General features: G+C 41.5%; 1 protein-coding gene across 5 annotated transcripts in view; it reads left to right on the forward strand.

The window, feature by feature from the left end:
* The first annotated feature begins 3,297 nt into the window (after nt 1-3,297).
* Nucleotides 3,298-25,029, forward strand: part of drosha (drosha ribonuclease III) — a 143,242-nt gene continuing 121,510 nt past the window's right edge. For 3 of the 5 annotated variants that reach the window (XM_063483681.1, XM_063483682.1, XM_063483683.1), the window contains exons 1-11: nt 3,345-3,477; nt 5,778-6,606; nt 6,682-6,750; nt 8,249-8,555; nt 12,065-12,206; nt 14,924-15,084; nt 18,664-18,744; nt 20,565-20,651; nt 20,800-20,886; nt 23,417-23,488; nt 23,832-23,913. In XM_063483681.1, the coding sequence (XP_063339751.1) occupies nt 5,780-6,606; nt 6,682-6,750; nt 8,249-8,555; nt 12,065-12,206; nt 14,924-15,084; nt 18,664-18,744; nt 20,565-20,651; nt 20,800-20,886; nt 23,417-23,488; nt 23,832-23,913 (1,915 nt within the window). In that variant the 5' untranslated portion in view covers nt 3,345-3,477; nt 5,778-5,779. The other 2 variants (XM_063483679.1, XM_063483680.1) reach the window with 2 other exon arrangements.

Consider the following 25,029-nt stretch of genomic DNA (forward strand, 5'->3'; position numbering starts at 1 on the left):
AGTCAACTTGTCTACTAGAGGATTTAAGAGCACTTCCCATTGCTGCCAGGCTTCATGGAGATTTTGTTTTTCCAGCAGGACTTAGCACCCTCCCACTGACCCAAACCTACTGCCAAATATTTTGCTGCTCATGGTTTTACTGCGCTTTACTGGCCAGCCAACTCTCCCGACCTGATCCCCACAGATAATATGAGAGGCATAGTCAAGACGAAGATGAGAAACATCATAGAGATGAGCTGAAGGCACCTATCAAAGCAACATGAGCTTCAGCTGATCAGCTCAAGATGCCCAACTAAATATTACGTGTAAATTAAGATACCTTTCAAAAGTATATTATAATTTAGTTTTTGACTTATCTTGGGAAACATTCAAATCTTTTATAATAATCAGGCAGGCTGGTCTGAGTATTTCAGAAACGGCTGATTTTCCCAAATGATCATGAAAGAAAATGGTCCAAGAAAGAGAAAATGTCCAGTGAGTGGGTGTTCTCTGATTGAAAATGTCTTGTTGATGCCAGATGTCATTATGACCAGTTTCTAGATGATAGGAAGCCAACAGTAACTCAAATAACCACTTCTTACAACGAAGCTAGGCAGAAGAGCACCTCTGAATACACAACATAAGATAAGATGACAAGATAAGATGACCTTTATTAGTCCCACACGTGGGAAATTTGTTTTGTCACAGCAGGAAGTGGACAGTGCAAAAGTTATGAAGGACAATTAGAATAAAATAAAATAAGAATAAATACAGTACACAACTGTACAGAATAGAATAAAAATAGAATACTATATACAGTAGAATAAAATATACAATAGGATAAAAATAGAATACAAATGCTATATACAACAGAGTGAAAAATACAACGGTGCCAGAAAGATTATTGCACATTTGTGTTATTGCACATTTGTGGATGTGTGTGTATGATCAGTTAAAGTCTTTGTTGTGGAGTCTGACAGCAGTGGGGAGGAAAGACCTGCGAAATCTCTCCGTCCCACACCGTGGGTGCCGCAGTCTCCCACTGAAGGAGCTGCTCAGTGCTGTCACAGTCTCATGCATGGGGTGGGAGATGTTGTCCAGCAGGGATGACAGCTTAGCCACCATTCTCCTGTCACTCACAACCTCCACTGGGTCCAGAGGGCATCCTAGAACAGAGCTGGCCCTTCGGATCAGCCTGTTCAGTCTCTTCCTGTCCCCAGCAGAGATGCTGCCACCCCAGCAGACCACACCATAAAAGATGGCTGAGGCCACCACAGAGTCATAGAAGGTCTTCAGGAGTGGGCCCTCCACTCCAAACGACCTGAGTCTCCGCAGCAGGTACAGCCTGCTCTGCCCTTTCCTGTAGAGGGCGTCTGAGTTATGAGTCCAGTCCAGTTTGTTGTTCAGATGAACACCAAGGTACCTGTAGCTGTCCACAGTCTCAATGTCCATACCTTGGATGTTCAGTGGTTGCAGTGGAGGATGTTTGTGCCTGCGGAAGTCTACCACCAGCTCCTTGGTTTTACTGGCATTGATCTGGAGGTAGTTCAGCTGGCACCAGTCCACAAAGTCCTGAGTCAGTCCTCTGTACTCCTTGTCGTCCCCATCAGTGATGAGGCCGACTATAGCAGAGTCATCAGAGAACTTCTGCAGGAAGCACTGGGTGGAGTTGTGGGAGAAGTCTGCAGTGTAGATGGTGAAGAGGAACAGAGCCAGAACCGTTCCCTGTGGGGCCCCCGTACTGCAGACGACCCTGTCCGACACACAGCCCTGAGTCCTCACATACTGTGGTCGGTCGGTCGGTGAGGTAGTCCAAAATCCAGGTAGTGAGGTGATGGTCCACTCCAGAGTTCTCCAGCTTGTCCTTCAGAACCGAGGGAAGAATAGTGTTGAAGGCACTGGAGAAATCAAAGAACATGATTCTCACAGTGCTCCCAGCGGTCTCCAGGTGAGCGAGGGAGCGATGTAGGAGATGAATGACGGCATCATCCGCTCCAATGCCAGGCTGGTAGGCAAACTGAAGTGGGTCCAGTGATGAGCTCACAAGGCGCCGAAGCTAAGCCAGGACCAGCCGCTCCAGGGTCTTCATCAGGTGGGATGTCAGAGCCACCGGCCTGTAGCTGTTGAGGCTACAGGCTCATCTCTATGATGTTTCTCATCTTCGTCTTGACTATGCCTCTCATATTATCTGTGGGGATCAGGTCGGGAGAGTTGGCTGGCCAGTAAAGCACAGTAAAACCATGAGCAGCAAAATATTTGGCAGTAGGTTTGGGTCAGTGGGAGGGTGCTAAGTCCTGCTGGAAAAACAAAATCTCCATGAAGCCTGGCAGCAATGGGAAGTGCTCTTAAATCCTCTAGTAGACAAGTTGACTTTGGACTTGATTTAAAAAAGGGTGAACATCAGGCTTACCAAAACTGAACAGCAGGAGATTGGAAACAAAAAAATGTTGTCTTGTGATTCAGATCTGACTTTGACATAAACATCATAAAAACACTGATCATTCCTGCCTTGTATCAACAGTTCATGCAACTGCTGGTATTCTAATAGTGTATGGGGATAATATCTTGGCACACTGTAAACCCCTTAGCTGAGCATTGTATGAGTAATGATGCTGACCATGTCCATCCCTGTATGACTGCAGTGTAGCCATTTTGTGATGGCTACTACAAAACTCAAATAATATCAAACTGGTTTCTTGAACAAGGACAATGAGTTCACTGTACCCAAATGGTCTCAATCCAATAGAGCACTTTTGGGATTTGGTGTGAATAGATCACGGATGTGTAGCTGGTAAATCTGAAGCAACTGTGTGACGCTATGGACCAAAATCTCTGAGAAATGTTTTCAGAACTTAGTTGAATCAATGCCATGAAGAATTAAATCAGTTCTCATTAGTTAGTAGCAATGTGTACTTAGTGATGTGGTGTATTTTCTGTTCATGATCAACGTTTAAATAGTATATATATTTAGTAAGCTGTATGTGGGCCATGAGCTAAAAATTATGGCCTAGACTTTGTGCCTATTTAAAGGCAAGACTGGGTCTAGCAAGCATAGTTCAGGGTTTAAATTACACACCACACACGTTTCCTAAAAGTAATCTCATTTTGTGTCGAAAGCATAAATGTTAATTTTATAAGCCACAGACAGACCAAGTTTAAGTCTCGAAATGGTTCTAAAATGCGAAAAACGTATTTATTCATTAATTTATTTGTGTGCTACCACGACGTCGTTAGGAACCCACCAAAACTATAACGTTCTATTGGACAACCCCAAATCCATGAATGCGATTGGTCCATCTGTGTCCGTCTCCTTAAACGTCCCGACCTGAAACACGGGCACCTCGAAAGCGTGACCAGGTAGCTAGCCGTATTGCATAGCTTCCAATAACAAATATTTAAAATATAATAATAACAATATAGTATCAACATTTAGGATTTCTGGATTTTTTGACCAACAGGAATGACACACTTTTATTGTTAGCCCTCCTCGATTTGAAGGTAACTTCATACATCCTGACATGATGCTGTTGCTGCTAATTTGCTAACATTACCGGCTATCCAACCTTATGATAGGATAATAATGCTATTAAATTAGAGTATTCGCTTCTCCTTCAACCTTTACGTTACGCCGGCTGCTGCTGGTTGTTTTCTGCGTTTTATGTTTGTATTAGTTAGGTGGAGTTCATAATTGCAAGCAGCTCGTTTAACGGTGCGCAGCTGTGAAAACCTTTACTATCTTTTAGCCTTTATTTGGCTTTTTATAAGACGCTAACGCTATTTTAAGTTTCAAAATCATTATATCAGGCTCAGAGTTCCGTATATGTACAAAAATATTAGATTTCAATATACGCATTTGCGTCGATTAACACATTAGGGGAATAAACGTGCTAGTCACAAATCTACGACTCTCGTTTGTCCGTCCAGAGAGCTTGAGCGAGATTGTTCCTGTAGAGAAAGTGCTATTTTAAAAAACCATTGTGTGACAGTGTATTTGATGCACCGACCCAACCTTTACTAAGCTTTTCTGATTGCTGATCCAATACTAGTGTTAAATGAATCATCACAATATTAAAGAAACTGGGATCCCGTCCTTATTTCTAGGCAGCATTAGGCTGGACTCGAAATCTTTCCTAACTCTCTCCAATAAGCAGGAAAAAAACTTCTAAGAATATTAATGAACGGAAACGATATTTATTAATGAAATAATACGTAACACGAGGATCACGATACCATGAAAAAATAGCGAGGTAATTTCTTATTTGTTTTTACCAGTATTATCTTTCCTGTGAAGCAAACTGGCCAAAAGAGACCCTCCCCAATGAGTAGTTTGCTCTTACAGTCTGCAACACATTAATAATAATAATAATTAATACTAATAAAATAATTACAGCAATCGAGCTGTTTGGGAACTTTAAATGGAAAGAATTTATTTTTAACGTCCTGCAGCCTGACATTAGCCACCCTCGCACTTTCTAGCAGAGAGACCTGCAGCATTTAGAGGGAAGTCTAAAGAAGAGCTGCCTTGCGCTAAATTAATTATAGTTTTAGACACAAATGATTTTGTAATATAGATTTATAATATAAAATATAACTCTACTTATAAGTTGATGTTCTTATAGATTAGCAGCTTATGCAGTAAATAAATTACAGTCGTGCACAGAAATTTTGGCAGTGCACAGTTTTTTGTGTTTGTCACTTCAGTTTTTATTTAGATTCTTTTTTTGCATGTTTCTGTGATTTGGGAAAGAACAAAAACAAGCGTTTCATATTTTTCAGTGACTTTTATTGGCAGCAAAATCAAATTGATGCAAAAAAAATTTGAACTGTTGAACCACCTTCTTCATAACTTCTGGATTTCTCTGTGTGTGTTGGATATCGGCTTATGAGCCAAATCCTGATTGATGGCATTTCCTGCCTTATCAGTGCTTGAACTTGAAAGGTTTTTTGGGCTTCTGCTTTTCTGCCCATGGTGAGTAAAGACTGACTAAAAATGTCTTTAAAAAAACATCTTCTTCCATTGATCCAGAAGCAGTTTGGTGATCATTTGTGTACTCGATGCTGCTCCATGTCACTAGGCTAAATTGATGAGGGCTTGGAGATCATGAATTTACCATTTTGGGTCCATGACCATGAAACTCTCCATACTGTAATCTGATCGAGAATCTGGGGCTAGTCCTGTTCTTTAAACAAATCTGATTTATTTGCCAATCAAAGTATTTAAAATTAATGACAATACTAATGACTGTTTTTCACTTTATCAAAGAGATCTAAAAAAAAATCTAAATAATCAAAATAAAAAGCTGACTTGTAAAATGTATGCAACACAAATGTTGTGCCAAAACTTCTGGCCATCACTGCTCTTTGTGAGCCAATACTAGTGGCCAATAAAAGTCTGATTTTCTGGTCTGATGTTTATTTTGGGCGGAACAAATGTTTTTTTGAATACTGTCAAAAAATTTGAAAAAGTCCAATGGTTCCTGAAAGCATCAACTCTGTGCTTTTTCAGTGATCTTAGGGGTCATTACACTAATCCCAGGCAGGGATAACGATACTACTACTAATAAAAGTGCAGAGTTGCTGCTTTCAGGAACCACTGGAATTATTTCAATTGAGCAAATAGTTCAGGAGTTACACATGTTTGAAACCACCTCTCTGACACCAGCGACAGGTTAGGCTTTAGAGGCTTAAACCCATGAGTGGAAACTAAAGTTTTCATGTCAGTCGATTGATTTTCAGATGTGTCTCATTCGCATGTGGATGTCAGTTGTGTTGACCTGATTGTCTTCTTTTCTCCACAGCCATGTCTTTCCATCAGGATCGTGGGGGTCCCCGGGGAGGAGTGCCTCCTGGCCAGCATGGTACCAACCAGAACTACAGACCCACCAACATAAGGCCGCCCCCTCCCCAGCCTCCAGTTTCTTCCTACCGTTATGATTCGCAGACTGCCCCCTACATGCCTCCACACCCTGACTTCATGCAGTATCCACCACCAGTTCAATCCCAAACTTCCAATTCTCTTAACCAGTGCCCAGTGCGCCCACCTTTCTCGAAGCCCCCCACCCGACAAGGCTTCCCTGAACCGCCACCTAACTTTCCACCTCCTCCCTTACCCGGCTCGGCAGGTGGTCCCGCTCCAAGGGCGCAGGTGTCTGCTCAAAATGCCTACCACCCTTACATGATGCCTCCTGTGCCCCCACCGCCGCTACCACACCCCCCAATGCCTCCCCCCATGGCCTCTCAATCAATGAACTATCACGCTCCGTACTCCATGAACTACCCCCATCCTCCTCACCCTCCATTCCCTCCTCCTACCTTCAGCTCCAGCTACACCCAAAGCAACACCCAGTTTCAAGCAGACCACAGCATCAGGCACGGGGGGCAGTATAAGTACGAGAAGCCCATGGACAGCAGGAGGTCCCCAGAAAGAGGGTATCGGCACGATGATCACAGGCAGAAGTGCTTTGGCTATGGAGGCCACAGCGACAGGCATAAAATGGAATTTCCTGGAGAGAGGAAGGACCGCGGGAGAAGTCCAGACAGGCGCAGCAGGCAAGAGGGTGGGCGGTATAGGTCTGAATACGACAGAGGCCGGACTCCCCCCAGACACAGGAGCAGGGATCGCAGCAGGTACACAGACGACGCTCTGCCAAATGAAATCAATCAGTGAAATGATTTCCTTTTAACTACTCTGTCTGTTCACAGAGAGCGGTATCGGCACAGAGACAGTCGGAGATCCCAGTCACCCGACAGGCACAGAAAGAGGCCTCGAAGGTACACGTGTTGCTTTGTTTGGCTTACTGCAGCTGTTGTAAATTGGTACTCATCGATAAACCTTTTAAATCTGTAATAGACAAAGTTTAAGGTCACAAAGAAAAATCCTTGGTTTTGAAAGAAAAGCACATTTGGCGTTCATAGTTGTTTTTTAACCACCATTTCACACATCAGTACAGAAGATGTTTTCAGATTATATAGAGAGAACACCCTGAAGAAATTATACTTTTTTTCCCCCTGAATCATAGGAAAAAAATCTCTGCCATTGCTTTACTTCCTGTTTTGACTTCTTTTGCTCCTACTCTGCAACCAGGGCAGTGAAGTTAAACCAAGCTGTAGTTTAGTCGATTGTCTCAAGCATCAACCTTTGTGGCTCCATTATAGTCTCTAAATGGTAATTGGGACAATTTGGAAAATTACCAAAAGAAAGTAGTTGTCATGCAAATACGTTGACTACTCTCTTTATAATCGGCACATCTTAGTTATGGTGGATTTCATTTCATGGAGCAGTAAGTTGAGGATTTCTGAGCCTCCTGTTTATCAGACAAGAGACTTTGGTCTACTGGCATTGTTCAGTTTTGCACTGTAGCCTCCTAAGTTCTCTTTCCACAGTAGTTAGAGCTGGATTGTGCCCAACTGAGAAGTTCGAAGTGCACATCCTTGTATGAAATACATGATTTCCTCAGGGATTAATAAAGTACTCGGATTCTGAAATCTTTAGAACAAGAGTTTGCTTTTTGGGGGGTTGTTTTCTGGGGAGAGGCAGGTGCAGCAGTGACTAAGCTAGAAATAAAGAGTTTTTATTTAAACTATTTAAAAAGAGTTTAAATACCTAAGGTCTAGCTTTCAAAGCAAGAGACTGTGCACAAGAGAGGTGAAGGAAGGGCTGAGTGGATAGAGGTGATTTGCAACAGAAGGATGGCAGCAAAAGTAAAGGGGAGTTTTACAAGATGACAAAAAGACAGAGAGCAGAGCTGAAGATGCTCAGATTTTCATTGGGAGTGACCAGAATAGACAGGATTAGAAATGAGTGTATCAGAGGGACCGCTCGGGTTGAGCGGTTTGGAGGCTCACAGGGTTTGGACTTGTGCAGAGGAGGGAAAGTAGATATACTGGACAAAGGATGTTGACGATGGAGCTGTCAAGCAGGAGGAAAAGAGACAGACCTCAGTGAAGATTCATGGATATTCACTTTAAATCAAAGTAATGATATCCAAGATCAAAACCTGAAGGCACCATACTGGTAATGAATCATGTCAAAAACCTCTGTGGCAGAAAAAGCTGTGGTTTCTTGAGCAGTGGCTCTATTTAGACAGAGGTCATTTTTCAAGCAAAGAAAAGTAGTATCATATAAACACTTTAACTTATTAATTTCTTGCCGTTTTCTAGTATTTTAGTATTCATATATATTCTTTGATATAATGAGCAAGTGTAAACATGAGACCTCAACTCAGATTTATCCTCATGTCTCATGTTGACTTTTCTTTTTCATATGTAGCCGGTCAACGAGCAGAGACAGGAAACGTGGTCGCTGGGAGGAGGAGAGGGACAGGAGGTCAGAGAGCTCCTCGGGGCTGAGCAGAGAGCGCAGCTTCTCCACCATAAGGAGCAGAGACTCTGATGAAGCCTTCAGCGACAGAGACCGAGAGCGGGAGAGGGAGAGAGAGAGGGAACGGGACAGGGAGCGAGAAAAAGTGAAGGAGAAGGGTGATGACGAGAAAGAAGAGGAAGACCTGCTGAAACCCGCCTGGATTCGGTGCACCCACGCCGAGAGCTACTATTCCAATGACCCCATGGACCAAGTGGTACTGTTGACATCTTTCTTTTTTCATAAAGCTAACATTTGCTAAATTCCTGATTTGTAACTCTTTTACAAAGTGTCCGTAACTCTAACAATATATTTGTCTTTCTTGCCTGAACAAGGGGACAGTAGTTCAGTGGTTATAATACGTTCTTAAAAGGAAACTTTGCAATTCTTCTTTCTGCCATTACACTAATTTTGTTTGCAGTGGTGTTAAAGAATAGCTTTTGAAAGATGTGCCCACCCCAAGTAGGCTTGCAACACACTAATAACAAGAAACCGGAGCAAAAGGAGTACCATAAATTATAAATACTTAAGAAATAATTTGACCTACTGTCCTTTCTAAGCTTTAGAAACCAGTTCAATAAGCTTATCAACACCAAAACTATTAAATACCCATTTTATTCTGTCATCATTGCCACACCATCCATCTGTCTATTTTCTGTTGGTTGGACCACAGGGTCTAAGTAGTCTAAGCAGATAAGCTCAGCCCTTCTCCCCACTGGCCACCTCCTCATGTTCAGACCGAGCAAGCCGTTCCTCCCAGTCACTCCCCTCTGGTTCACACTGTTCCCAGTAGAAAAAGGTAGTCCCCAGTTGCAGCACTTTCCAGCACCCCACCCCAGTGTCTTTAAGAAGGCCGGCTTCCCTGGACGTTTGTTCACAGCATACACGAGGGTAAACTCACTGTTTCTCACTGAGGGCAACTACAGACTGGAACAGAGTGCAGCCCCTTTCCAGAGGACCTGTTCCATAGCTCAAGCTGTCCATTGAAGTGAGTCAGACTATATCTAGCCGGTATCTCTAAACCTCACGCACTACCTCAGGCTCATTCCCGATCAGAGACGTTACATTCCATGGACAACAAGCCTGTATTCAAAGCTTGTGGTGGACCACAGGAGAGTGGACTTCTGTAGCTTTTTCAGGCTAAGGCTGAGTCAAACAAATGATGAACTCACAGAGATGTGGTGCAGAATATGCCGTGAAAATCCCACTCTAGCGGACAAAAACGGTGCCTTTCATATGTACGCAAACGCGCGTTGCAACTTCTTATCTGGTGCGCGTCTTTTATTTTGACAGCGAATGCTCACCTGCGGACCACTTATGTGCACCCCTGCATATATCGATACAGTCCATATCCTCTTGAAGACCCAACATAGCAGAACATTTATGAACACCTAAAAGAAGCGTGCATATCTGTATTTATGCACTTACATGTGTTGTGAGTAAATAAAGTACCATAGATCTTTATGTATTTTTACTTCGTATATTTACTTGTGATACTTTTTGGATTGATGGCTTTGTAGCAGTATATTTTTCAGTCAGTCAGTTAAGCCGACACTCAAATAACATCTTATTCCCACTTTTTCTTCTTTTAGCAAATCCTTCTCAAATGCTTTTCTGAAGTCTTTGGATCTTGTGGATACTGACACCTACTTTTTCTCCTCTCTCCTCGCTGACCTTTATCCGTAGTCTCAAATGCTCGGTGTCCTCAGCTCCTTTCTCTCCCCACATATTACACATTCTGGCAGACACTTGACCTGTCCTTAAAGGAAAACTGAAGTGATGTTAAATGTCAAGCGGGAACCCAACTTTACTCGTAAGCATCCTTCACAAACAGATTTAGCTCTCCTGTGTCTCTGTTATGACAGAGAGGATGTAGCTGTGCCAGATGTGTGTAGAACTGCACTTACACTTTGATTACACTTCACAGTGGTCCAAGCTTTGTAATAATTTAAGATACATTTCTATTGGAAAGCAGATCATTTTCTCTTTTAAAGGCATAAGTAGGTTTTGCAGTTTTGTTTGTGACATTGTTATACCACCTAACATCACATTTTGTCTTGATCAATAGACTGTTAGTGTGAGTATATTAAAGAAACTCAAATATAGTTGTGCTTAAGTTTTAAAAAGTCAGTGTGCATCCTGGAGGCCTGTGGGTTTGAGACTGACCGTGTAATCCCAGAATCCTCCTGATTAGAGTCCAGCTGGGGTTCTTTGTTGCATGTCATCCCCTCTGGCTCAGTCCTCATTTCTTCTTTGCTCAGAACCGTCTCCAGTGAAAGCATAAAAAACACACACACAAAAGTAAACATAGTTTTAGTTCTGGCAGTCCACAAAATCAAGCTCAGCTACAATCCCACCAGATCAGCTCATCTCATCTCAATGCCAACCTTCATCAGCTGGTGCATCCTGTCAGCACGTCTTGTATAGAGTGCACAGTCTAAAATTCAACTGACAGAATAGTCTGATATTTCTACGTGATTTTATTATATTTTTAATAATAAAAAGGTTTCCTTCCATCAGTTGTCATGTTCTCCTACAACTTTACATCCATACATCCATCTGCACATCCATCCATTTTCTGCTGTTTCTGAGGGTTTGGGTTGTGGGGGCAGGAGTCTGAATAAGATGCCCAGGCCTTCATCTTCCCAGCCACCTCCTCCATCTTTTCTGGGCAATATTGAGGCCAATATTTTTAAGCCAGCATAGAGATGTGATTCTCCAGCGTGTCCTGGGTCTGCCCCAAAACACCTACACTGGGAGGTCCTCAGTGGGCGTTTACATCAAATGGCCAAACTGGCTCCTTTCAATGTGGAGCACTAGCAGTTCTACTTCAAGCCCTTCAGCCTGTCTCTATGGCAGGAGCAGACATATGGAGGAAGCTTGTGTCCACTGCTTATTCCCATAATCTCATTCTTTTGGTCTCTATCTAAAGCTCTTGGCTATAGGTGAGAGTAAAATGTAGAATTTTAACCAATAGCTTTCATGGCCTGCTCTCTTTTCAATACAACAAACCAATACCTCAACTTGGGGCAGCAGCTCCACACTTTTCCAGTTGAGAACCATGATCTCAGACTTGGAGGTCCTAATTCTCATCCCGTCTGCTCCACACTTGGCTACAATCTGTTACAGTATGAAGTGGAGGTCCACTCACAATGATGCCAATAGAACCACATCATCTACAAAACAGGGCAAATGATCCAGAGGCCACCAGACAGCATTTCATATGAACTGACCCATTGGTATAAGTTGATGGGTTGATATGATGGGTTTTTCTCTGTATGTATTATTGTAGGACCTACCTTACAATATAAAGCGACTCGAGGCGACTGATGTTGTGATTTAGCGCTGTATAAATAGTTTACAGTACAAACACAGTCAGTGTATCAGTATAAAATATACAGGAATACTTGTATGACTACCCCCTCAACCTCAGTTCTTTTAGATTAGGTTGCTTGAGGGTTAATTAGAGATGCATTATCTTAGGCTTCACTTAGGAGTGGGAGCTACATGAGGCATACTGCCCTATAAATAATAATAATCAATGAGTACAGGAGGAAATTATAATCTTCTTTTGACTAAAGTGGCTCTGACTGAAATATCCATTAAATATTAAAATGTTAGTTTGACTAAAAGATCCTGGAATCCTTTCTCAGTCTACAACTTTTCCATTTAACTTTCAGCAGTTGAACAAACTTGGCTTGTTGCATTTGAACTGCTGTATTTCAGGGAGACTCTACAGTGGTGGGAACGAGTAAACTGCGTGATCTGTATGAGCGCTTTGAGGAAGAGCTGGGAAACAGACAGGAGCGAGCCAAGGCTGCTCGACCCAAATGGGAGCCGCCCAAGACCAAACTGGACGAGGACCCAGGTTAGTTGTGCTATTTTTATATTTTAGCTTTAACCTCACAGTCTTTAAGCTTAATTCTGTAAAGGAGACCTATTATGCTAATTTCAAGCTCCACATTTTTATTCTTGGACACTATTAGTGTAGCTTTGCCTGATTCACAGTTCAAAATAATCCATCTTTGACTTATGCTAAGGGGCCTTGGAGCACCCTCTGAGACTGAAACAAGCCATTTTAGATCTTTTCTTTGAATCATCCTTTAAACTTGCTTTCTTCTGATTGGCTGCCCTTTGTGAGAGGAAGATTTGAACAGCAAGTAGGCGGGGCTTATTTACCTGAGATGGCCATATAAGGGATTTTCTACCTGAGTGACATCATATACGGTCAAGAGTATAAAAAACTTGCTGAAATCGAGTGTTTAGAGCCATCTAAGACAGAGCATTTTACATACACTGACCTCATCATTTATAACTCCCGATTAGTGCTGGGCGATATGACGATATATATCGTGTGGACGATAGAAAAGTGTCTATCGTGCCATTTGTCTTCTATCGTTTATATCGTACTAACCCAAATTTTATAAATTATTACATAAAATATATCATTAACCCTTTACAACCGGTCGGAGCAGGCACACTCCGTTTTACCTAACTATTTTTAAATCCCTGTAGAACTGGAACCACGTAAGGTAGTGCAGTATTTTTTTTTTTTGCATGTGAAACCGGAGGAGTTGTACTTACATCTTATGCCATTAGCTTGTCCAAGGTCACGGTTTCCTTCCACATATAACTTTGCAAAAATTGCATAAGAAGCACTTGCAGCAACAAAAAGATAATATTCCAGAAACACGCTTTGCCGACGTTCATAAGACTTCCTACGTTGGCATATACTTCAGCGCGAACTATCGCATGTCCGCCATTACCTGCCCGAAACCGGAAGTGACGTCATTTTCGCGAAAGGGCCTTATAAGCCTATGTTGGTGTTTTTAAAAGACATGTTTGACTTTATGCTTTTCTGTATCGTTTCTGGGATGCTTAGAACTCAAATTACACTGTTGGAAATAGTTTATTTTGATGCATTATAATATTTATTTTCATTTTTCCTGTAGTATATAAAAATTAGTGTATCTCAAAAATAAAACTATGAAGACACTCAAAATAAATTTCTCGTGGTTGGAAACTTTTGTATTTACAGTTTTGAGGGATACACCTCTTAAATTTTTTTTAACTAGAAATATATGTAAAAAACAAAACAAAAACGATTTTCAATTTTTTTGTAGTTTATTGCACTACAAGTTTTTGCAATTTATGTAGTTACTATGGACTTAATGCATACATATTATTAAAATTTGGGCTATAACGGTTGTATTGATATATGGAAACTTGAAATACTCCCACAAGTGGCACTACAGCATGTAAAAACATAAAGATAAGCTCTGGCGGACTTGGTTCTATGGTAGGTCTTAAAGGGTTAAATAGCCTGTGGCAAATATATTAGTGTTGTCTTCTCACTATACATGCTCTTAACTTTATGTAAGAAAAAAAAAATATTAAAAAAATGATATTTTTCGCAAAGAAACTCCGTCTCGTGGTTTGCGAGCTGGTGCTGCTGTACGTGCACCCGGATTCGCGACATACTTTACGGTAACTCAAAACAAAGACTGCACCCTCGACACTCGCTGTCTACAGACTGTGTACTTTCTAGATGACCACAGGTCAGGTCGTATATCGTGATATATATTGTTATCATGATATAAAATAATTCATATCATGATAAATATTTTTTCCATATCGCCCAGCACTACTCCCCATGTTTAATATCTGCTCTTGTGACTGTATGTATGTATGATCGTCTTTAAATAAAACCTTGGCCTGCACATACTTGTGTTTCCAAATAAAAGCCATCAGCTAAAACATCTGTTGACAACCTTTTTTATTGATATGGGGAAAAAAAAGCTTGCTATCTTCTCAGCAGTGCATTGGGGCGAGGCAGAGATTAAGTTGTGTTTCTGATTTTATCTGCAGGGCTGTCAGCCCGATTGTCTATTTCACCACCACAATAATATAAATCTCACTCAGGGAGATCCAATTTGCTAAATATGCTGCTCTGGGCGCCGACTTCACAATCAAACACTCGAGTTAAAGTGCTGATAAGAATTAAAGACTCTGCTTAGCTAAGGGCCACAAACCATTCAGCAGAATGGTAATTATAATCCTCATTTTGGTTTGAGGTTTGTTTTCGGTGAGGGAGAATGACAAGTGAGAGAGGAGGAGAGAAAACACGAGTGCCAGATGTCAACTTTGGCAACTGCACCCCGCTTTTAATCTCACGGATGCATTAAAGTCTGCAACTGGCATGAAAATTGGAAATTGTTATGAACAACAGTGTTTAGACAACGAAACCACCACAGTTAGCTGTTAGTCATGCTAAACTATATTTGTTTGCATAAAGAAAGATTAAGCAAGTGCAAATTAGGTAACAGATCTTAAGGTTTGCTGTGTCATCTACACAGCCAGGGTGAGTATTCCTCTTCAAGAGTTGGCAGAGCCCGAGCGCGCAGTTTTAAAGCATTTTGACAGATTACTTTACTTTGACTCTGCCTTGTGAGTGTAATACTTTGCGAGGGCACAGCCGAGCAGAGGAGCTTAACCACTCGACCAGCTCCAGCTCGCCGAATTAGTTTTAATCGTTAGCCGCGTAGCATTCGCATGATTAAAGACCTTCTTGCACTGTGGTTTCAGATGACAGCAGCAGCGACTCAGACTGTGAGTCAGAAGGCGAAGGAAGCACCTGCTCCAGCAGCTCTGACTCAGAGGTTTTTGATGTCATCGCTGAGATCAAAAGGAAGAAAGCTCACCCCGACCGGCTGCACGAGGAGCTCTGGTACAATGACCCCGGGGAGGTTAGTGTGTCTTAACAAAAGGATGCCGAGGATAGATTGTTCTATCTTCTGTGTATACCTCTTGAATTCATGTCCGACAAAGTATTAAATCATACGGAATATCTCAATCTGAAAGCATTCCTGAAATACTGGAAGACATGCTGTCGACGTGAGAACGATAAGGCAGCTGCACAGGCAGGCTGAAACCTTTAACCAAAACATTTGGTCTCTCGACAACAGCTGACTTTACATTCATTTTTGAAACAATGATTTTAAAAGTTAAAGTAAATCAATCAAATAGCATTTTTTTTACACGTGCACTACAGCCCTGAACTTTCAAAGACATCATCCCGCAGAGAAACAAGTGAGAATGCAGATGTCCCCTGCAGCCAGAACAGACATTAAATGGTCCTTAACCTGCCAGCTCTCTAGATCAGAGTCCTTGTGATTTGTGCCTATGTGATAACTGATGATGTTAACTCTCCTGCCCTCCTGTACTCTCTACCCAGGAAGCACCCTCTCCAAAACCAAACAGAGTATTTCCAGCACTTAGATGTAATCTAATGTGCTGGCTCCTGCTGTGCAATGTGAAAATGACTTGATACTGGCCCTGCATTGTGAATAAAAGCAGGAAAACTGCAGAGACCTCACTTTGCATTAGGCCAGAGGCATTATAAGAAAAGCACTCAAGTAATCCTGAATTAAAACCTCAGGCAGAATTTTGCATCAGCAAAATATGACTTTGCAATCTCAATAATTAGTTTTTTTAATCTGTCAGATTTAACTGAGTCTACACACGTTTATGTATGTCTCACTTGACCTTTAATAAGTGTCCTTGCAGGACAAAAAGTAACAGATAAATTCATCAGACAACATAAATAATATATTATATTTTTTAGGAAATAACAGTACTTTAGTTTTAACATCACACTTCCATATTTTAGTTACTAAATGTGTGAATTACTAAGTTATTATTGGTGTTTTTCCTCCATTTAACTGATATTTATATATATAAAAAGATTGAATATCTAATCCATGAGCCATCATCACAATACTCAGAGGTCAGACTCCACCTGGTTTTGATCTTGGCCTTCATTGATCTCAGTTACACACTTTTATGTGTGTTTCGACCAGTTGTCATAATCCGTGCACAGACATCGAAGCATGTTAAACACCTGCCAAACTACTTAGAGCTGTTTTTATGGTGCCGTAACACTAGGTGTCTCCAAGAACCCATTTTCCTGACACATGCACTCACAGTTCCACACAGGCTGGACCCGTTTTGCTTTTAGAACTCTTTAAATTTGGCAGAAATTCAACAAGGTGCTCAAAACATTCCTCAGAGATTTTGATCTATATTTACATGATGGCATCACACAGTTGCTGCAGAGTTTTTGGTGGCACATGCGTGATGTGAAACACCCATTCCACCACAACTCTATTAGATGGAGATCTGGTGACTGTGGAGGGCATTTGAGTAGACTGGTTTTCATGAAACCAGTTTGAGAGGATCTCAGCTTTGTGACATGACACATTATGTTGCTGAAAGCAGCCATAAGAAGGTGGGTACACTGTGGTCATCATGGGATGGACGTGGTCAGTAATGATACTCTGTTGTGTTTAAACGATGCTCATTAACAATGTCACTAAGGGGCCCAGAGTATACCAAGAAAATATCCCACACACTAGTACACCACCACCACCACCACCCTGAACTGAAACAAGGGAGGATGGATCCATGCTTTCCTGTTTCATTCTAGTTAGAACCGTTCAAATGTTGCAGCAGAAATCGAGATTCATCGGGATAGAAAGCGTTTTTACAGTCATCTGTAACTTTGATGAGTCTGTATGAATTGTAGCCTTAGTTTCCTGTTCTTAGCTGACAGGAGCGGGGCACCTGGTGTGGGCTTCTGCTGCTGTAGCCCATCTGCTTCAAGGTTCGACATGTGCTCTTCTGAAAACGTTGGTTAAAAGAAGGCGCTATTTAAGTTACTGATGTACTCTTATCAACTCATTGAGCTGCTGCTCAGTGGATAGTTTGTCTGTTGAGACCATTCTCTGTAAACACTGTAGGTGGTCGTGTAGGTAAGTCCCAGTAGATCAGCAGTTTCTGAAATACTTGGACCAGCCTGCCTTTTCTTCTTCATTCTGGTGGCTGGTTTGAACTTCACCGGAGGATCTTGACCATGTCTCAATGCCTAAGTGCACTGAGTTGCTGCCATCTCACTGGCTCATTAGGTGTTTGCATAACAAGCAGTAGAACAGTTGTGCTCTACTGCTTCTAACTTTCTCACAGGTAACTTTATATACCATATAAAGTTACCTGTGAGAGTATATACTAGTTTTAAGACAGTAGATAAACTGCTGTCCAGTAAAGCCTGACTTATTTCTGCCGCGTGTATTACAACAGTATGGCTCTGTAATTAAAGAGTAGAAGAAGAAAGAGTAGAAGAAAGCTTGTCAAAAAGGCTGTAGGGCATCCATATGATCATTGCACCTTTGTCCAGTATTCATCTGTGTTAGATGCACATCAGTAAAATAAATATTGACTTTAGATAATCCAATAAAGAAGAAAGAAACCGTACCAGCTATGCTGTTGGAACTGAGGATAATCTGCACATTACTTAACTCCACAACAGACTTCAACTCGATAAGACTGCAAAAAACATTTGAAAAAAGCAGAATGTAAGAGTTGATTGTTGTGGCCATAAATATCTAGTGTAGCTTTTATTTTGATACAGTAAGGACTCCGTTTCTTCCCTGTTGGCTTCTAAAGTCTTTCTTGTAAATATCTGAAACCACTAACAGCACATATAACCAAAGTCCTTCTATAAAGAAGTCTTCAAACTCAGCAGCCAGCAGAGCCTCTGGGCATTTATTTTGAAGCTGCTGTCTACATAAATGGGAAAAGAGCCATAACTTTTATTTCAGTGGGACATAAAAAAACACATATATAGACTCACCAGCCAAATCTAACAATCTGCTTTTCCACCTGCAGGTTGGACTTCTAGTATCCACAGAAAAAGTAACACAATCCTACTCCTTCATTAGTGGCTCAATCCAGGCACCAGAGCACTGAACAATGCCACGCTAATTCATGTTTTGAATACAACTAGCTACATCTTTACTGCAATGGGAATTACTGATGTGTGAATAAGTCTGCCACCAACCACTTGAAACTGCCGTGACCCTCGTGTCAATGGAACGTGGTTGGCTCACAGGTTTCCTGGTTTGGGTCTTTATTGGCTTTTTGGTTGCGGTGACAGGACAGCAGTCTTTCACATTTTAGGTATTCTGGGTATTGTTGTCTCGTCTCGATGTCAGTTGCACTCTTCCTCTTTCTGCTTTGAATAAATGTCATTTCCACTTGATGGAAAGACAGTCTGTAATAAAGTTATAGGCCAGCAGTTTTATTGTGAGGATATGTATTGCGGAGACAATGTCACAAAGTGAAGTTTAAAAAGTCAAAACTTCAAACTGCAGCAAAGAAATAAAGGTCAGGAGTCTGCAGTTTAGAGATGTAAAATGTTGAGCAGCCCCTGTGTTATACATGGCAAGTGAAGCAGTTCTGTCTGATTTACGTATTTTCTTTCTGTCCAGATGAATGATGGTCCCTTGTGTAAGTGCAGTGCCAAGGCCAGACGTACAGGGATCCGCCACAGCATCTACCCGGGGGAAGAGGTATGACACGCCATGAATAAATCACCCTTTCATAACCTTGAAGTTGTGCCACGCGGGGGCAAGGGCATTATTTTAGTCAGGCTAAATGCATTTTCTATACAGAAGCCATCTTCTATTGTGTTAAAGGCACGATAAGTGAGACAGAAGCATCTTAAAGAACAAAAAGATATTACATTTCAGGAAATTTGACTGGGGAGTTGCGTCCGAGTGATTCATCGGGTATTTTTCCACACACGGAGATATATTTTCTTTTATGACTCACTTTCTTACTTTGCTGTGTTTTGGAACTATAACTCCCACCAGCCGCATGCTCATCTAACAAGTAAAATGCATTTTATCTACAAAAAGCTCAGTCGTTCAGTTGTTTCTTTTTCCTTTATGCCCAGTAGGAAATGATCAAACTCTGGGATTGTTTAATGAATCCTTAATGACTCTATTAACCAGTGATAGGTACGTTAAATAGTGGTAAATGTGCATCATTCTCCAGACAAAGGTGGGTAAATGTCTGCTCCATACTCACTTGTTTGGGGATGTATGTTTGATTGATTTTTTTAGTAATATTTTCTGTCTTAAAAATCTGTCTCGAGTTAATTAGTGCGTTAATTTCTTGTTGCTCTTTGTTGACCTGGAAGTTGTTAGTCAATTATTTGTTTTAATAAGTTTCTAATGTGTATTGACTTTATAATTATGCTCATTATAGGATGCCAATTAAGCTTTTACTCATCACTCATACCAGCAGTTTGTCTTCATAATAACCTCTGCAAACATGCTTTGCTCTTCACTTACTTCTGCACTTAACAAGATGCCTCTGCGTCTGCGACCAACTAATGAGTGAAATCCTATAAAGAGTCCATTAGCAGAAAAATCCACTGTATATGCTTAAGTAATTTCTCAAGAAAACTGGAAAATATGTTGTAGTTTAACCTTCATAATTAGAACATTTTGATGCCTTTTTCGCTCCAAATCGGTATAAATTGAATGTTTTTTGGCTTGATTATAAAGGACCAAGAAGGTGAATGACAGATTGGAATTAAAATACTTTAAAAGTAGACTGAAAAGAAAAGATGGAATTAGCCACTGTGGCTAATCGCTGTCTTGCTCAGTTTTGTATTCATTAAAGCAGCGGTCCCCAAACTTTTTTGCGCCATGGACCGGTTTGTCAGACAATATTTTCATGGTCCGGCCTTTAAGGTGTAAATACAACAAAGTAAAATGATGCGACCAAGACAAAAACTTTGGTATTTTGTAAATATAATAATAAACGCAAATTCACTGTGTAATTGTGTAACTTTATTAGCAGCGTTCTCCTGAAATGCGCCAACAACAGTGAGAGTAACATCCTCCTCTCTGCCCCTTAATGCTCACTGGTCGCTATGGTAACGTGTAAATATTTCTTTCAAAATAAAACACACAACTATAACACGGGAGAAGACCCAGGGAAACAGAGTTAACGATAAAAACCCTGAAAACCATGAATTTCACACCCGAGCCTCAACTCTCGCGGCCCGGTACCAAATAACTCACAGACCGGTACCGGTCCGTGGCCCAGGGGTTGGGAACCGCTGCGTAAAGAATTATTATTATTATTATTATTATTATTGTTAGCCAGCCTCAAGTGGCCATTTGAGGAACTGCAATTTTTGACACTTTGATGTTCGCATCATCGTTAAAGTTGCTGTCCTATGGGTCTATAAAGGAAAAAAGGGAGTTTCAGTTCATTCATGATTTGTACCTCTTACATTTACTTAAATTCGCTCATAAATGTCAAGCACAGAGGAACACCTCGGTGTCAAATATTGACTTTTTTAAATCTTTTCCAGCCTGTGAAACGGTGCCGTCCAATGAACAACAACGCTGGCAAACTGTTCCACTACAGGATCACTGTGTCACCTCCCACCAACTTCCTGGTATAACTTAAAATAAACAACTAGGTTGAATACATGCTAACACATTGTTCTGATAGTAGCCCGTTTGTTTATATTCACAGCACTCTACCTAAACTACAGCGCTGTGTTTGCGTGCTTGTGTGACTGTTTTTGTTCTTTTCTGTTCCAGACCGACAGGCCGACAGTGATTGAGTACGATGACCACGAGTACCTGTTTGAAGGCTTCTCTCTCTTCTCCCACACTCCTCTCACTAACGTAAGCCTGCTTTGAATTGTTAGCAGCTCGGGCGGTAAGCCATGAATTTTCCACCACAGCACTCTCAGGTTTTTGACAGTAACAGTGGGTGTCAGTGTAAAGTCATTTTTCTCAGTTATGCTGTTGTGTTTTATAGTTTCTATTTTTATTTATTTACTTGTTCGGAGTCGGCAGTTCCTTTTGCGTTGAGCTTTTCGGAGGCGAGTGTCACACTGAGTTTACTCTATTTTGTTTGTAAGTGTCATGTTAAGCCTCGCAAAGGTGAAGTGTAAGTGTACTGGGTTGGTTACGACTTCTTCATTGACATTTCACCTCGGGGGAGTCTTTTTCTGCACAAATGCTTGATATAGTGTGTTATTCATAGAAAGTACTATGTGCAGCTTCACTAATGACTTAAAGGCCAAAAGGTTGTCTGGTAGAAACAGGATACACAAACCTAAATGCTAAAGTGTTTTTTGTGGATTGTTTCTTTTATTGGTGATATTTTAGGGCTTTTTTGGAAACTCATTACTAGGATCCTGCTCATTAACCTTAGGGTTGCAAGAGGTATTCACATATACATAAATCTTGCACATCAGTTACCTTGCAGCTACACGAGGTCGAAAACAACAAGAGGAAAAGGAACCACATGTGTAATCTCTGTATATAAAGTCCAGTCACTGAAGTCCATGCAGTTAGAAAACAAAAACACATAAGGGATTTAAATGTAATTGATTATTCCTTTTTACATCATCTCCGTGCGCATCTCTGGACCACTTCTATTGCTGCTTTTACTTTAAGATCACTTTGTGAGGTTGCAGTATGACTCCTCGCATGTACAATTCCACAAGAGAAAAACTGGATAAATTGTTCTTCCTTAAAAAAAACCGCAGATTTCCACATTTCCACACCTGAAGGCAGTAGATCTGGTAAGGAGTTTGTCCAAGAGCATCCAAGTCATGGTCCCCTAGGGTCAGACTTTCAATACCAACTCCAACTTGAGGCATCTGAGGATTTGGGGAAAAATAGCACCTGAGTTTGTGCCATCGTGTAATGGTACATGAAAATACAACGTTTTTTTCCCCACACCATCTCAATCTTCCCTCATTTCCCCACCTTGCACACCTGATGTGGCTGCATGCAGGGTTTTGCCTTCTTTTACAAAATGAAATGATGTATTAAAGCAGTTGAAAGGTCACTGCTTTAATACATTTGAAGAGATCCAGCGCGCATCATTGTGCAAGCAGTCACAATGGAGCTTCCAGAAAGCGATCTAAAAATAGCAGAAAACCCTGGAAGCATGTCAGCGCCACACAAGGAGACTTTGTTCAAGGGGACATCAGCCAAATTAAAATCAGGCATTAGTTTTGATTTATATGGGTGGAGCTGCAGAAGTTTGCAATAGCACAGCAATATTTTATTATATCATAGAATATCCTTAATACATTTTTCTTAGTTTTCTTATTCCCTTTTCCCTCTTATGTGTGAGCTTGCCTGCTCGAAAGCCTGCGGTTTAAATAGCCCAGGCCCACGATCAGTTGTGCAGCTCAGTCAGATCTAGATTGGCTGTGATGGGACACTTTCAACCTTCTACGTATCTGTTGAGGCAACACATCATTTTTTCGTATTTTCAGCATTTAAGTGGACCATCCCTCCTCCTTTTAGCTCCACTCTTGTCAGAAATAACTTCAAATCGACTCTTGGCTTCGGGTCGACTTCTTTGTCGCGTGGACAAAGTGCTCCTCTCTCCCAGGGCTGACCTTGTCACAGAGTCCTCTTGCTCACTTTTGAAGGCCCATCAGTGACTGTCAAACACTAGAGTGGCTGTGATTTGAAAGGAGGCTCTCTTCCTCCCCGTCCCCAAAGTGGAAGTTTTAAAGGAGAGAGAAATCAACCGAGGGGATCACCAAACGCCGTTTCTGGAATATTTCCCTCCCCTCTCGACGTATGTGTGTGTTTTTCCTGCACGTTTGAATACTAGAGCACTCGGTCAATATCCCTTCTAGCTTGAAAAGAACCCCGAGGATTAGGCACGATTTGAACTGGATAATTTACGCGGCCCTTGTTAAAAGCTGGGGTAAACTCTTCATGGCAGTGCGGGGATTAGGAACCACAGAGTCTGGTGATATTAGCCCCCTGCTAGTTGGCTGCTGGGATGGGCAAGAATGAAAGTAGCTCCCAGGTTAATCTCTTAAAATGGACCCCTGCGCTCTAACAACAAAGACCGTGTAACTAGGGAGATTAAACACAGAAGAGCAGGCTTATCTATTTAGCATGATTTCAGTTAGTTAATTTTCAAGAGTCAGGTGCTCACGTCTGTGTGAGTGAGTAGGGGGAGAGCACTTGTACATGTGTGTTTGAGTTGCTTTTTTTCCATGTGGTTTCCAAATATTCCAACAGATGTAAGCTAGCTCCACTGAAGACAAAAAAACACCCCAAAAACAAGGTTTTAATGAGTTTCCTTGCAAAGCTGTGACCTCTGCCTAACGCCATGGTAATGAGTCGGTCTGTCCTTTCTTCTTCTCGTCCTCTGCTCCTTTCATCATCACAGATTCCATTGTGCCGTGTGATCCGCTTCAACATAGATTACACCATTCACTTCATAGAGGAGATGGCACCGGAGGTCAGTAAAACCCCACTTTATCTGCCAGCTCTTTTTCTCCCCTTTCTCACCCCTTTTGTTTTTATCTCAAACGGCTGAGACTGAGCGCCGCTGAGCTGCGTGTAACTCTCGCACCTCAGTGCTCGGATGAGTGAAGGTGCTAATCCTTTTAGAAGAGGAAAAAGAGCTTCCTTTTGACCCGCTGAGGGTGATTGTATCAATAAGGTGGCTTATGTGATAAAGTCTCAGAACTGGATTTAGTTATCAATCATATCTACATTATGGGGTAGTCTTTGTGGCTGCATGCTGCTACTGTATATTCACGTGGCGCTGATAACAAACCTCTGCTGTCTCTCGTGTACAGAACTACTGCGTCCGAGGCCTGGAGCTGTTTGCCTCCTACTTGTTCCGGGATATTCTTGAGCTTTATGACTGGAACCTGACAGGTACGATTCCCAAAGCGAGGGCTCGCAATTACACACAGATCACAGAAACTCCCAGCTTTATCGGTGATTGTCGCTTGTAAATTGCAGCGTGTTCTACCAGAATCTCTTACGCATGGGTCACAAAATGAGAGGAAATTATCTCAAATTGCAGCTTGGACGCTACAGAAATACCAAAATGGGCATCTTATTGAATGCCATCCTTTATTTTTATGGAAATAGTTTTTGTGTATAATAGTTTTGTTTTTTCTAAAGCCTCAATTTGTCTTGTTTTTGGTGTTTTGTTTTTTTTTTCTTCGAAACACAAGTGACCATATTTAGATGAGAGTGTGCTAATGTTTGCAAGGTTTGTTAGCAAACTGCATTCACACAAACTCACACACACAAACCTGCATTAAGAGTGGTGGGAATGCACTTTGTTAAAGCAGCCAGCTTGGCTCAATAAAATAAATTCTGACTCACTGAACAAAACAGCTCTGAAAAGTTGAAATCGTACACTAAAGAACTTGTTCAGCTAAATAGAAAATACAAGAAAGCGAAGAGCTCGATAAATCAGATCTAGTATGAGCTTAAATTTAAAATTAATAGAAGTATTGTGGTGTCTGTTATAGATACCACAATGCTTGCACGCAATAAATGTAATAGAAAATGTTGAGCATCTCCAGTAAGTGGTGCAGAGGCTGGTAAGGATCTATTACCATTCGGGTGAGGCTTGCATCCACTGATGGAGAATTCCAAACTGTGTTGATGTAAACTGGATTGAAACAGAGCAATTCCCTCAGCCACTATAATGGATGCATTCCAACTGCTAGCAGTTCGATAGTTAGTCCGCAGAAGCATTTCTTCACAGCAACATGTCTGCGATTACATCGACGTTTAAACCACAACCACTGCCGTCCGCCCGTGTTTCTTCTTACTGCTCAGAATAACGTTACGTGTGAAGCCAGGTACAATGTGGTCGCAGGAAGTGTGAGTGTTTGATCTACACGCCTACACTTAATCAGCCCAACGAGCTCGTTCCGTATTATTGTCCCGATACCTCCGTGGAACAGCCGTGAAAGACGGTCATTTCCTTCATAGCTTCTCTGGGATTACAAGCCTCGCTCCTGGTGGTAGACC

The sequence above is a fragment of the Pelmatolapia mariae genome, linkage group LG9, assembly GCF_036321145.2.
Source record: "Pelmatolapia mariae isolate MD_Pm_ZW linkage group LG9, Pm_UMD_F_2, whole genome shotgun sequence".
Taxonomy (NCBI): domain Eukaryota; kingdom Metazoa; phylum Chordata; class Actinopteri; order Cichliformes; family Cichlidae; genus Pelmatolapia; species Pelmatolapia mariae.